Source organism: Lynx canadensis, chromosome B4 (genome assembly GCF_007474595.2).
Source record: "Lynx canadensis isolate LIC74 chromosome B4, mLynCan4.pri.v2, whole genome shotgun sequence".
Lineage (NCBI taxonomy): Eukaryota > Metazoa > Chordata > Mammalia > Carnivora > Felidae > Lynx > Lynx canadensis.
Window position 1 is genome coordinate 61,787,082 of NC_044309.1, and position 13,794 is coordinate 61,800,875.

Below are 13,794 nucleotides of genomic sequence, written 5' to 3' on the forward strand. Positions count from 1 at the left end.
GCATATTTTGATTAGAAAAGTTGAAGATGCTGAAATGCTGATTGGCATTTTATTCGTTCGTGAAATGCCGATTCATGTTCTTTGACTGTTTTTCTATTGAAACACTCTTCTCTTGTCAATTTTACGACTTCTTGGAAGTCTTAGCATACTAATTTTTTGTCTTTTATAAGGCCCAAAACATTTTAACAGTTTATCATTTGCCCTCAACTATTTTTATTATTTATGCAGTTATTCATAATTTCTTCTAGAATTTTTATTGCTTCATATTCATGTTTAAGTCTTTGACCCATTTAAAGTTTATTTGCCTGTAAAGAGAAATAAGAAAATTCTATAAAAAGAAAAGTGGTGTGGGTGTGAATGTAGAGTAGCTTTTGAGAAAAATTCTAACAGATGGCTACTTCTTAAGCAACATTTATTAAATGATTTGCTTTTACTCTTTATTTAAAATGAACTCATATACTAAATTTCCATTGTTGAGCTCTTTATTTTGTTCCATTAATTAGGCTTTCTCTTCCAATACCACAGTATTTTATTACTGTAATTTTTATATTATTAGACAAGCATACACACATCATTCACCTTTTATAGAATTTTCCTTGCTATTCTCATCTGCTTATACTTCTTGATTAAACTTAGAATAATTTTCCCAAGTTCTTAAAAAGTTGGGATTTTGATTAGGATTACCTTGAATATGTCAAATGATTTAGAAAAACTTAACATCTTTAAACCATTTTCTCTTCCTATCAAGAACAATGTGTTGTTTATTCAATTTTTGTGACCCTCCATGAAGTTTTATAATTTTCTTTATATATCCCATTTATTTATTATTCACTTGACATATTTTTCAAATGTTCAGCTTTGAATGTGTGCCTTTCTTCCATTATATTCTCCAGGTTTTTTTCCTTTTACATAACTTTATAAATAGACACCTTACTGAATGAATTATTGCATATCCCAGGATAGTTGTTTTAGCTTTTTTGTTTGTTTTCCAGAAACACAATTATGTAATCTGATCACAATTTTTGTGACTGTCTTTATAATTTTTGTATCTGTTAGTCAATTTTATTTTCCTCTCTAATTACAAGGTGGAAGTTCAGAACAATAGTTAGCAGCAGTGACTGTAAGCATCCTTCTTGGCCCTGACTTTAAAAGGGGTGTTCCTAACTTTTCAGCATGAAGCAAGATACAAGCCAGCAAAGTGAAATAGACATACTTTAATCATTTTATTCTTGTTTTAGTGAATTTTTAAAAAAATAAATTGGCAATGGATATTGAATGTCATTTTTAAACTTTTCAAAATCATATAGAGGATCATTTAGTTTTTCTTTTTTAGTTAGATTAATAGGGTTCTTAATATTATATAAGCCATATTACTTCTAGAATCAACTATTTCATTTTCACCACATATTGTGTGTATAGAACTTTGTGTTCTGTTAGCTAAAATTCAGGATTTTGACATCAGTTTTTATGTCTGACCCAGACCTTTGCAAGAGAAATGTATCTTTCTCATTCTATATCCACTGTTGCACCCCTACAATTTATTTGAATTTTCCAGCTTCTTGAGTCAAAGGCTCAGTTTATGTATTTTTATATTTTTAGTGGCTGCTTGAGAAGCCCCTTTACAAATTCATAGGATTATGATTTTCCCCCCTTCCGGCTGATTTAGAACCAAGTGATATCTACATGCACTATGCACAATGCTTCCATGAATAGGATTTATGTGCACAGAATGCATAATCAACATATAACACATTCCAGGCATCACGTAACTGTAGCCATGACCCATACTTTTCTTCATGGTCCTTTTTTTTTTTTTTTATGTTTTATTTATTTTTGAGCGAGAGAAAGCGTGAGTGGGGGAGGGGAAGAGAGCGAGGGAGACTCAGAATCTGAAGCAGGCTCCAGGCTCTGAGCTGTTAGCACAGAGCCTGACATTGGGCTCAAACCCACGAACCGTGAGATCAGGATTTGAGCCAAAGTCAGACGCTTAACTGACTGAGCCACCCAGGCGCCCAATCTTCCCGGTCCTTTGGTGCAGCCACAAAAGTCAGATGGACATGCAAGTTATTGGAGTAGATGCAGTTCCAGCAAGGCAGGGTGCTGGGTTGCCTCATTGTTCTTCCCTCTGCTTAACCTTCTGCAGGCATGCCGTGCAACTTAATGTCACTGCCACCCAGCAGCTCTTGCTTATGGCCAGTCAGATGCCAAAGCTTGAAGCCTTCATACATATCTCTACAGCCTTTTCAAATTGTAACCTGAAGCACATCGATGAAGTCATCTATCCATGCCCTGTGGAGCCAAAAAAAATCATCGACTCCATGGAGTAAGTTGGGTCAGATGAGGGGGGTCAAGAGGTGGGCAGATAGCTGTTCTCTCTGCTTCTTTGTAGTCATTCATTAATGAGGTAACAAAGTGAGTCATCCTTGAAACTGCATGCTTTGAAAAGGTGCTTGTTTCCTCTCCCCTGTCCCTGCTATTCCTGTTATTTCCAGGGTGGGAAAGTATAGAGGTTGGGGGGGGGGTGGGGGGGGAGGAAGCCCAGGCATAGATAAATCCCACAGAAAAGTTTTGTTAAGTAGTTTAGGATTGCAAGAGGCACTTGGGAATGCTTTCCGTAGAGGTGGTTTCTCACTTCTTAATGAGCTTGCATGGTCACTAGAGAAAAGTAGAGCAGATAGTATGAAAGTGCAGAAGAAAGTCAGACCTACAGGGGTTCTGCAGCTTTATATCTGTGTGACCTTAAGTAGGTTCCTTGGCCTCTCTGAGCCCTAGTTCCTTCATTTGCGAAGTGGGGCTAACAACAATGCCCATCTTGTAGTGATGATGAATTGAGTTCTATGAAGCAGTTGCACTAGAGTGTTGAATAGCAGTTAATCGGTTAATAAAGAAGAACTAATAGGTAAGCAGAAATCCTCCCAGATCTGGCAGAAATTGCCCGTCTTTTGGTCTATTAGGCCCAGATACACTTTCCTTATTGTCCTATTGAGAAGGAAAAATAGCATTTGTCTCTTCTTGCCTGCTAATAGGAACCACTTTCTTCTTAGGACGTGACCATGGTCTCAGAATAAGTACATTTTTGTTTTCTGTGTCTTCATTATTCTGTCCAGTTTACCAAGTTTACCTTGTTTAAAAAACAAAACAAACAAACTCTGCAAAAAAAAGTAATACATCAGAGAAAATAGACTATTTCACAGTGAAGTTTGTCAGATTTTAATTTCATATAATACTGGTATTTCTATTTGAGATATACTTTTTAAAATGAAGCTTAGCTAAATCAAGAGTTCATTCCCTTCAGGGCAAACATTTTTATCTCCTACAGCTCTGAGAATAGATATTTTTACCTGTCATTTTAAAATATCCAGGACAAAGAAGAATGAAAGTCATCTAAAGGACCCGGAGGTTACCTAAAGTCACTAATAAGCGATGATTTGCTTAACTGGTGCAAAGGAACCTTCTGAGTCCAGAGCTTGTCGGGATGGCTGGAGAAAAGATGCTCCGACACCCAGAGTCGGTATATGAGAGCAGATGTGGAAACCCCCAGTGTTTTCGGACAGAATCGAATTGTCTGTCAGTCAGCTGCCCTCTACAGTGCTGTCTCTTGTTAAACGTGGTGCTTACGTATTTGCTGCACCCAGGAAAGGGGCAGACCTGCTTTGATTCCAGACTCGACTGCTGAGACTCCAGAGGCCCACTCCACTGTTGACCTGTCCAGGCCCCTGACAGATCACAGCACGATGTGAGGCAGCACTGAAAGTCTCGGGGAGTTGGCCAGAGAAAAGAGATGGGGAATGAGATTCAGTTCCTCCCCAGAAAGGGGCTCCTCCAGGTGCTCCATAGCACTTCCTCCCTCCCAAGCTGTGTCCAGACACTTTATACCCCTAGATTTTATTTTTTTTTTTAATTTTCTTTAACATTTATTTTTGAGACAGAGAGAGACAGAGCATGAACAGGGGAGGGTCAGAGAGAGAGAGACACAGGATCTGAAACAGGCCTCAGGCTCTGAGCAGTCAGCACAGAGCCCAACGCGGGGCTTGAACTCAGAGACCGCGAGATCATGACCTGAGCCGAAGTCGGACGCTTAACTGACTGAGCCACCCAGGCGCCCCTATAACCCTAGATTTTAAACAAGAATAAACTCATCTCCCAGAAGAGGAGTTGATTTATCTTCAGGTGTTCAGCACTTTCCATCCTTCCCCACTATCCATCCCCTGGTAAAGGCAGGTAATTGCTACCTGATTTATGATCAAACTGTAATTGACATTTGTACAAAATTTATGTCTCTCTGTCATGTAATGTTCTCCAAGGTGTATAATTATTTTTAAAAATAGGCAGCCAAACAGAACTAAAAATGAAATAACTTTTGTCTCCACAGAGTATATTTTGCATGCACTTAAGGAACGAAGGTTTGTTTTTTTGTTTGTGTGTTTGTTTTTTAAACAGGGAAAAGTCATAAGTGCACGTGATTCACTCACAGTGTTACATTCAGGACCACATTCCAGCATCATCTCCGGCAGCCCTCCCTTGCCACACTGAAGTAGTCTGTCCTCTCCCTCATACCTCTCTGCCTTGGCTCGTGACGGTTCTGTTTCTGGAAACTACTTGCACCTCTGCTTCCCTGGTTAATTCCTACTCAGACATCAGAGCTCTCCCCTGGAAGCCATTGCACTGAGGCGGCCTCCTCTGGAGTTGCCGTCATCCCCCGTGTCCATCTTTATCATTGCTCTTACAAGGGTTATTCTAAATAGCTGGTTATTTATCTGTGTTCTCTCTTGTGCAGTGAGTTTTGCAAAGGAAGAGAATGTCTCTTGTTTCTTCTTGCTTTCATTGCCAGCTCTTGGTAGGGACTCAAATATTTGCTGAATGAAATGAAATTTTGTTGATGGAATGAGATGACCATTTTCACACTGTCCTGGCTGACGTTTGTTTGTTTGCTCGTTTAGACAAACGTGAGAATAGATGGCAGAATTCCATAGCAAGCTTATATTTGGGGATGTGAAGTCCTATGTGTAAAACACCTGTATGCCCATATCTTATCCCTATTTCTGACAGCCCATTTTTTCTTCTTTTTAAAAAATGTTTCTTTATTTTGAGAGAGAGATAGTGCAAGTGTGTGCAAGCAGGGGAGGGGCAGAGGGAGATGGGGAGAATCTTAAGCAGGCTCCACGCTCAGCACAGAGGACATCGAGGGGCTGTATCTCATGACCTTGAGATCGTGATCTGAGCTGAAACCAAGAGGTGGATGCTTAACCGACTGAGCTACCCAGGCGCCCCAGCCACATTTGAATAATAACTGAAATTAGGAGTTAATGCTTCTTATTAGTATGACAAACATGGCCATTAATCAGCATTAAACAATGGGCTGTTCTCTCTCTTCTACCTGCCGGTGTCCTCTGCCCTTGTCCCAACTACCACAGACACTTGGTCATGGAATTGTGCCACCATTCTTACTCATGTCCCTGCCTTTATATTTCTAGCTTCTAAAGTTGGTGGTATTTACCTTTAGAAACTCATGTGCACGACTAGATCAGGGATTGCCAATGAAATTCCAGTTTTCCAGAATAACAGCTTAAGTAGAATTTTTTTAAGTTTATTTATTTTGAGAGGGAGAGCATACATGAGGGATATGGGATAGGGCTTTGGAATTGGTGCTTTCCATATTTTTCAGGCCAAGTTACCACCTCGTAGGGGAGACAGAAGAAAAGGATTTTTGCACCTGTATAACAACTTGAAATAACTAGAGTCGGGAACTAGAAAAGTGGATCCACAAATATTTACTGCTTTATATAGCATACTTAAAACAGTCTAGTAAATATGCATTAAGAAGGGATGGACAGCTATGAATCATCACTGAGCAATTATTTTGAGTAAAGACACTTTAACAGACATTCAGTTCCTGACCACAATATTCTAGGGTTGATATTATCATTACTGCTGTACTAATAAAGGAACAAAAGCTCAGAAAGGCTAAGTAACTCTTCAGAAGTCTCTCAGCTAATAAGTCACAGAGACACCATTTTTCTCCATGGCCACATGATTCTGGTCACATGGCTGCAGTCTTTTCGGTACACCCACATATTTGGCAGTGTAAGAGATTAAAAGGTGCTTTCTTAAAATATAGACCGTGTTCTCATGGAGCTCATAATAAAACACAAGACAAAACAGGGTAGAATTATATATGGAGTGTGGTAGAGGAAGTGGGACATATTAAGTTTGATGGAGTTGGCGGAGGTAGAAAGGCTCTGTAAACACAGGCAGGCACAGGACACAGACTTGGAAGAGGAGGACACATACCAGCCACGGCCACTGGAGCAGGAAAACCAGGCGCATGTTTGGGATATGGCTGTCAGTCCACTTCGGCCGCACGTGTGTTACATGTAGGGAAGCTGCTAGAGGTCAAGCTGGGAAGATGTCTGGGGCCATACTGAGATTCTGAGTACCATGTAGAGGATTGTACTTAATTCTGTAGGCACTGGGGATACACCGAAGGAGGGTCGTGTGTGTGTGTGTGTGTGTGTGTGTGTGTGTGTGTGTGTGGACTGGGGTGGCTTTGGTTATTTGTTCCATTTTGTTTTAATCAAAAAAGACTTTGATGAAAGTGGGCTTTAGGCACATTAATATGGTCGTGGGGGCAGGGGGATAGGTCCACATGGGCAGTCACCAAAGGCAAGGAGAGCCATCACTGGCCATGGAGAGGGGTGGAATCCTAGGACTGGAGAGGGGCAACAGATATAAAAAAACACCCCTGTATCTGGGGAGAGAAAAACCAATAGGACATGGCAACTGCTTCACTCATGTGCTTGCACATGCCTGTCGGGTCAACCATCAGATCCGGACACCCACATCTGTCATGGCTTCTGTCTCCGGTGCCAGGGATTTAATTCTCTTAAAGTTCAATTCTACTGAAATTTTTACTCCAAGAAGCAATGCCTTTTCAAAACCTAATACCAAATCATTCAAGTCTTAAACTTGTGGAGCGGTGCTCTTTTAAATTGGCGATTTCCCACTTTGCCTGACCCTAAGACTCACCCCTCCACTTGTTAAAAACAAAGATTATCAAACTGTCACCCCTAAAGACTGATTTAGTGGTTGTAAGACGGTACCCAGGGATCTGAACTTCTGTCAGAGGCCCCACATAAGTCTTAGCGGTGAGCAGGCAAGTTTGGGAAATCATGCCTCGGAGTGCTTTTTCATTCAACAGCTCCATTGGACATGGGGTCAGTCATGTTCCAGCCATCAAATCACCTCTGCTCCCCTACTCTCCTCACTTTGTCTTTCAATTCCTAGATGCTTTACTTGATGACAGGTTCCAGATAGATTTGTACCTACTAAACATCACACTCTTGAAGTCACCTGGCCTCTAGAAGCACAGCTAATCTGCCATGTGCTTTTTGATCAGACACTGACAGCAATCAGCTGTGACAAATATGAAGGGAAGTCAGAGGTCGGAAAGTAGTTTTGCCTTGGTGCCGAAGAACACATTGTTAACACTAAGAAAGTTTATTCCAGGGAAAAGGAAAACACTAATTTTAATATTTGTGGGTTTATTGTCAGGATTGCATGGCCTTATGATGGCATCTAAGCAGCTGACCAAAAAAAAAAAAAAAAAATCCCTGCAAATTCTGTGTAGTTTTAATGTTACCGGGCTTTAAATACAATCCAGAGCAGGGTTACACTGTTTCCTAAACAAAATGAATACTTTTCATATTATCCGACCACTGGAGGCCAGAATAGGTACTCAGGAAAAGTTTAGCGGGAAATGCGGAGGCCAGTTCACCAGGAGCATTAGGCACAGATATACCCGTCTCCCCAGTAAAAAGTTTACATTTACTCTGAAGCCAACTCTGCCAAGTTGAAGTTGGTCGACATTTAGCCTTTCAGCTCTTCAACACTTTTCATCACTGCCAACTGGAATTTTTAACTCCCAATTTTGCTTCCTACTCTACAAATCCGTCTCCTTTCTTCCCTTCCCACGATCTCCCTACAACCCCACCTCCTTCTGTGTTCACTCGTTCTCTCTTATCATCATCCATCTCAGCTCCCCAAACACTATGCAGAACACACACTGGCCAATCGAGACTGCCATGTGGGGAGAGCCCTCATTGACTGAATAAGGTACCTGGAAGCAGAAGGGGACTGGATACAGGGAGAAGAAACAAAATCCCTGCTCTCTTGGACTCCTTAGAAAGTGGGGAAACTGACACATGAGCAAGTGCATACAGAATGATAGTTGCAATGATCAAGGGAAGAACATAATTCAGATGAGAGGGGAGAAGGAACGTCACCAGGAGGCAACAGACAGCTTCACCTGATACACCATTGTCTTGCCCTGCTTGTTGTGTAAGAAACCTAGGAGGAAAGATGCACATTCCTCTTGCTCTTTCACTTGGTGAATACATCAGTCGTTAAATTACTGAGAGTAGGAGAAAGCTTCAATAAATCTCAAGCCCCGCAAAAGGTAGTAATATTTAGAGGAAATTGTATGTACGTTGCTTTCTGAGAATCAATAGCCTTTTGCTTCTTTTGAAGCAAATTTAAGTAGATGTTTATCGGGGCGCCTGGGTGGTTCAGTCGGTTAAGTGTCCAACTTCGGCTCATCATGACCTCACGGTTTGTGAGTCCGAGCCCTGCGTGGGGCTCTGTGCTGACAGCTCAGAGCCTGGAGCCTGCTTCTGATTCTGTGTCTCTCTCTCTCTCTCTCTCTGCCCCTGCCCGGTTCTCACTCTGTCTCTCTCTCAAAAATAAACATTAGAAACAAAATTAAGTAGAAGTTTATCTATTTTTTAAAGTTTTTTTAAGTTTATTTGAGAAAGAGAGAGAAAGTGGGGGAGGAGCAGAAAGAGAGGGAGAGGAAGAGAATCCCATACAGGCTGTGCACTAGAAGCCTGGAGCCTGGCAGGGCTTGAACTCATGAACTGCGAGATTGTGAACTGAGCTGAAATCAAGAGTCGGATGCTCAACCTACTGAGCCAGCCAAGCAACCCAGCAATTTAAGTAGAAGTTTAGAATCTAGGCCCTATGGGTTCAAAACATCTTAGGTACACTGAAGAGCATTTGGTTAATTTTAGAAATGTACTTTTATTTATAGAGTGTCTTTTTTTCCCATGCTGTCTTATTTACTATTTTAAAAACAAATTGAGAACAACCAGCAGCAAATCAGACTTTGGTAAAAAAAGAGCATGAACTGATTATATGTCCCCAAAAGGGTATCACACAATATATATGCGTGTTTGTTACATCAGTGTCCGCTTTGAACTCAGGAAGTGCCTGGATGAGATAAGTGAGGGACTGTTTGGTTGTATTAGAAAAGGTATTTTGGGGGGCGCCTGGGTGGCTCATTCGGTTGGGCGTCCGACTTCGGCTCATGATCTCACAGCTTGTGGGTTCAAGCCCCACATCGGGCTCTGTGCTGACAGTTCAGAGCCTGGAGCGTGTTTCAGATTCTGTGTCTCCCTCCCTCTCTTCCTTTTCCCCACTCACGCTCTGTCTCTCTCTGTGTGAAAAATAAATAAACATTAAAAAAAATTAGAAAAGGTATTTTGGGGCGCCTGGGTGGCTCAGTCGTTTAAGCATCTGACTTCAGCTCAGGTCATGATCTCAGGGTTCATGAGTTCAAGCCCCGCGTCGGGCTCTCTGCTGTCGGTCAGCTCAGAGCCTGCTTCAGATCCTCTGTACCCCTAGCTCTCTGCCCCTCCCCCACTTATACAGTCTCGCGCTCTCTCTCTTCTAAGTAAACATTTAAAAAATACTTCAAAATTAAACAGAAAAGTTATTTTATTATTTTTTTAGGTTTATTTATATTGAGAGAGCGAGAAAGAGAGAACTAGCAGGGGAGGGGCAGAGAGAGAGAGAAAGAGGGAATCCCAAGCAGGCTCTGTACTGTCAGTCCAGAGTCTGGCACGAGGCTCCATCTCATGAACCGTGAGATCATGACCTGAGCCGGAATCAAGAGTCAGATGCTTAACTGACTGAGGCACCCAGGCGCCCAAGAAAAGGTATTTCAAAACCAGCTATTACCACTGTAGACACATGCTCCTTGGTTGTTGTCCCCCAAATCAACATGTCTTTGGTTTCTTGGCTCCTTTTGTTTTATCAAATCGCTTTAAGTGCAGTTGCGAATATTCCTGTTCGTTCTCATGATATCCCGAGAATTTAGAACAGATGAAATTATTGCCATTTTTCACAAGTAAAAAGATCGATACTATAGAATAGAAAATGGTATTATGGAACACAGGAAGAGCTATGACTAGTAGAGGGAGGCCATTTACAGGGCACTGCAACTTCCGCAGTTGTGTTCTTAGAAACCTACACAACCAGCACTTTCTCAGATAAGCTAACTCACCAAAGCCTCCAAGTATTACCCTTGCCGTGCACACTAACATCAGTGACAACAGCTGGTGCCAGCCATGTGACGTATAATCCTAGCTCAGGGCCGGGTTCTGATTTTTCATAGATTTTTTTCTTTACAACCTTCTTGAAATCAGGCTCTATTTCCTCCAACGCAGTTTTTGAAACCTCTGTATGTTTGCAGGTGAAACAAAAGGGTCTTAGGTCAGTTAACCCCCTGTTGACCATCAAATAAGATGAGGTAAAGGTAACATTAACATAAAATGGAGAGGTGCCTGCATCATCCCACAAGCTTTAGCCCAACCATCAGGTGGCTATATAATTGGAAAATCTTCTGGTTTTCTAAGTATTTGGAGTTGTTTTTATTCTGGGAACTTCTCGACCTTTGCCTATTCAATTTAAATCAAAAGGCATTTGAGTAACTAGCAAACACTCAGCGCTAATAGCAGCAAAACAAGGAAAACCAAAAACATTACAGACACTCCAATATCCAATGAGAGGTGTTAAAATTGAGAGTTGTTTTTCTGAAGTATTGACATAAGCACATCTTAAATGCTCAATAATTTGTCATGGGAGCAAAGCGGTAACAGCTAAGATTTCCCTATAATCAAAATAGTATGACTGAGCTCAGTCCTTTAAGATAGGAATAAATGTACCAAACACATGGATTATAAAAATCACACTAGCATATTTAGGTAGCCTAATTTTTTTTAAGTGTACTTATTTTGAGAGAGAGCGACAGCAGGAGGGGCAGAGAGGGAGAGTCCCAACCAGCTCAGCCCAATGCGGGGCTCCATCTCACGACCCATCACAACCTGAGCCGATACCAAGAGTCGGATGCTTAACCAGCTGAGCCACTCAGACGCCCCTTAGGTAGCCTAATTTTTAAAACTGTATTATATCAAATGTTTAACCAAATAGACCTTCCAATTAAGAGAAACATTAAATATTTAATTGATGATTTTATTGCTTTCTCTGAGAAGCACAGATAGACTTTGGGATTATCAAAATAGTTCTGACATCTTTAAAAAAGAGATTAGGCTGATATCATGGTAACTCAGTTATTCACGATACTTTTCTTTCTGTAAGTACAGGTATTCAATAATCACTCTGTTAAAGTGGCTTCAGCGTACTATAATCACTCCACTTGACAGACTATTCATAGCCACTAGAGCACTTCAAAATTCATGCAAAATCTCTGGAAATAATTATCAAGCTATTACCATAGACTGCAAATAGAGCTCCAAAATGCATTTCATAGATTTGCTAAAACACATTGTAAGTCTGCCAAATGTAGTTGCTCTTATTTGTTAAGGCATTGAACAGAATTTTAAAAGCAAAAAGCTGGGGGCGCCTGGGTGGCGCAGTCGGTTAAGCGTCCGACTTCAGCCAGGTCACGATCTCGCGGTCCGTGGGTTCGAGCCCCGCGTCGGGCTCTGGGCTGATGGCTCAGAGCCTGGAGCCTGTTTCAGATTCTGTGTCTCCCTCTCTCTCTGCCCCTCCCCCGTTCATGCTCTGTCTCTCTCTGTCCCAAAAATAAAATAAAAACGTTGGAAAAAAAAAATTAAAAAAAAAAAAAAAAAAAACAAAACAAAAAGCTGAAGGTTGCAAGATCAGTGCACTCGGTGTTAATTGGACAACACTGAATGAGCGGGGCTGCCACGGAAGCACCCTGGATGCGAGCCTCTCAACTCTGTGAATACAGAACGTGCCATGCTCCTGGGGGGTGACTGGAGCTCACAAATGTGCTCCTGGATGTACTTGTGAACCGGTTGGAGAGGAAGTAATTGGTGATAATTAGAGATCAAACATAATAAAGCTGTAGATTGCATCGCTGCTGAATTTATCGATCTGAGTGGGAGGAAGCAGGATTCAAAGTGATGGGATTGGGCTTAGCAGTGCAGAGCAAAGAGCTCATTCAGCGCACAGGATTTGGATACCCACTCAACTTGGGTATCCAGCAACTGTTCTAAATTCTAGAACTCAAGCAAGAAATGGAAAGTGTTGTTTGATTGTGTCTCACAGGGTCTTGTTTTGGGGAACTTTTCTTTTTCTTTCTTTCTTTTCTTTCTTTCTTTCTTTCTTTCTCTTTTCTTTCTTTTTTTGGTCTATTGTCTTACACATGTTGCTAGAATTCTTTTGTACTCTGACTACCCTCAGGTGGTTAGACGATGCTATTATTGATGAGATCACACCCAAGCTGATTGGGGATCGGCCCAATACTTACACATACACCAAGGCCTTGGGAGAAATGGTGGTACAACAAGAGAGTGGGAACCTAAACATTGCCATCATAAGGCCGTCCATTGTGGGAGCAACCTGGCAGGAGCCTTTCCCGGTAAGCCCACTCACCTGGATTCCAGATTCCTTGCTTTGCTTCCAAACCAGCATCCTTCTCACCCAATTACTTTCTGATGTTCTCTCTCCCTCTCTCTCTCTCTCTGCCTCTCTCTTGTCAGAATATGTAGCTGAGTGCAGCAAATCGAACATGAACCCATTGTACTAGGACAAAATTCCATGTTTGGTTCAGGATCTGTCCAGCATGATGCTCCTCTGGGAGCCTAGACTTGGCTGGAGATCGTAAATTCACTTCTTGTTAACCCTAGTGTGAGAATTCCATGGGAGATAGTTTTAGTTCTTGGCTTTCCCTCTATAGTTTAAATATACCAGAATGTTCTTGATGGCCAAACTGGTAGTATTACAACTGCCAGGGCAAATAAGAATCACAAAGTTCACAGAAGGTTCTCAGGGTAGGAATAATAATTTTTGTGTCTGTATACTGCAATATCCTTTTGAAAGTACACTAAATTATACCATCTTTTTTGAAGCAATTTTGTGAAGCTTTAGGGCCCCCAAATTTGAGCTGTACTACTTACTGACAATGGAGCCTTTTAAGTGGTCTCATCTATAAAACTGGGCTAATACTGTTTTAGCCCAATACTGGACCCACTTTGGAGAGTCAACCAAATGAGACAATGTATGAGGAGTGTTTGTTTAGTGTAGTGCCTGGTCCCTAGTAGAAGACTCAACGATCCCTTCATCTTCTCTTTTCTGTCTCCTCTCCTATTTTCCACACACACTTTGACTTTTACATATAAAGAAACAGACAGAATAAGGTCAACTGACTTGCTTTTAGGGCTTAGGAGACAAACTCAGAAAGACATTTTCCTCTAACTGCTCCTGAACATATTCTCCCTGTTAACATCTCTAAGCAAGCTAATACAAGTGGAGTTTGGACGCATGACTTCTCATTTTTGAGAAATGGATAATTCCTACAAATCATGTTTGATTTGTAGTGTTCCCCTGGAGAATTAAAATCAGGACTGAGGTGGAGAAAAATGATGGTTAATAAATGGATTGGCAGGTTATGATTTTAAGACAAGGTGCAATTTAGCCTGTAAGAGGTCATAAAACAATTTGAAATTCTCCATGACTCCTCCAGAATGCTGG

General features: G+C 41.4%; 1 protein-coding gene across 2 annotated transcripts in view; it reads left to right on the forward strand.

Annotated features, from left to right (window-relative positions):
- FAR2 (fatty acyl-CoA reductase 2) overlaps positions 1-13,794 on the forward strand; it is a 151,457-nt gene that overhangs the window by 121,348 nt on the left and 16,315 nt on the right. For both annotated transcript variants that reach the window (XM_030322080.2, XM_030322081.2), the window contains exons 4-5: positions 2,144-2,323; positions 12,505-12,682. In XM_030322080.2, coding sequence (XP_030177940.1) covers positions 2,144-2,323; positions 12,505-12,682 — 358 coding nt within the window. The remainder of the gene's footprint in view (positions 1-2,143; positions 2,324-12,504; positions 12,683-13,794) is intronic.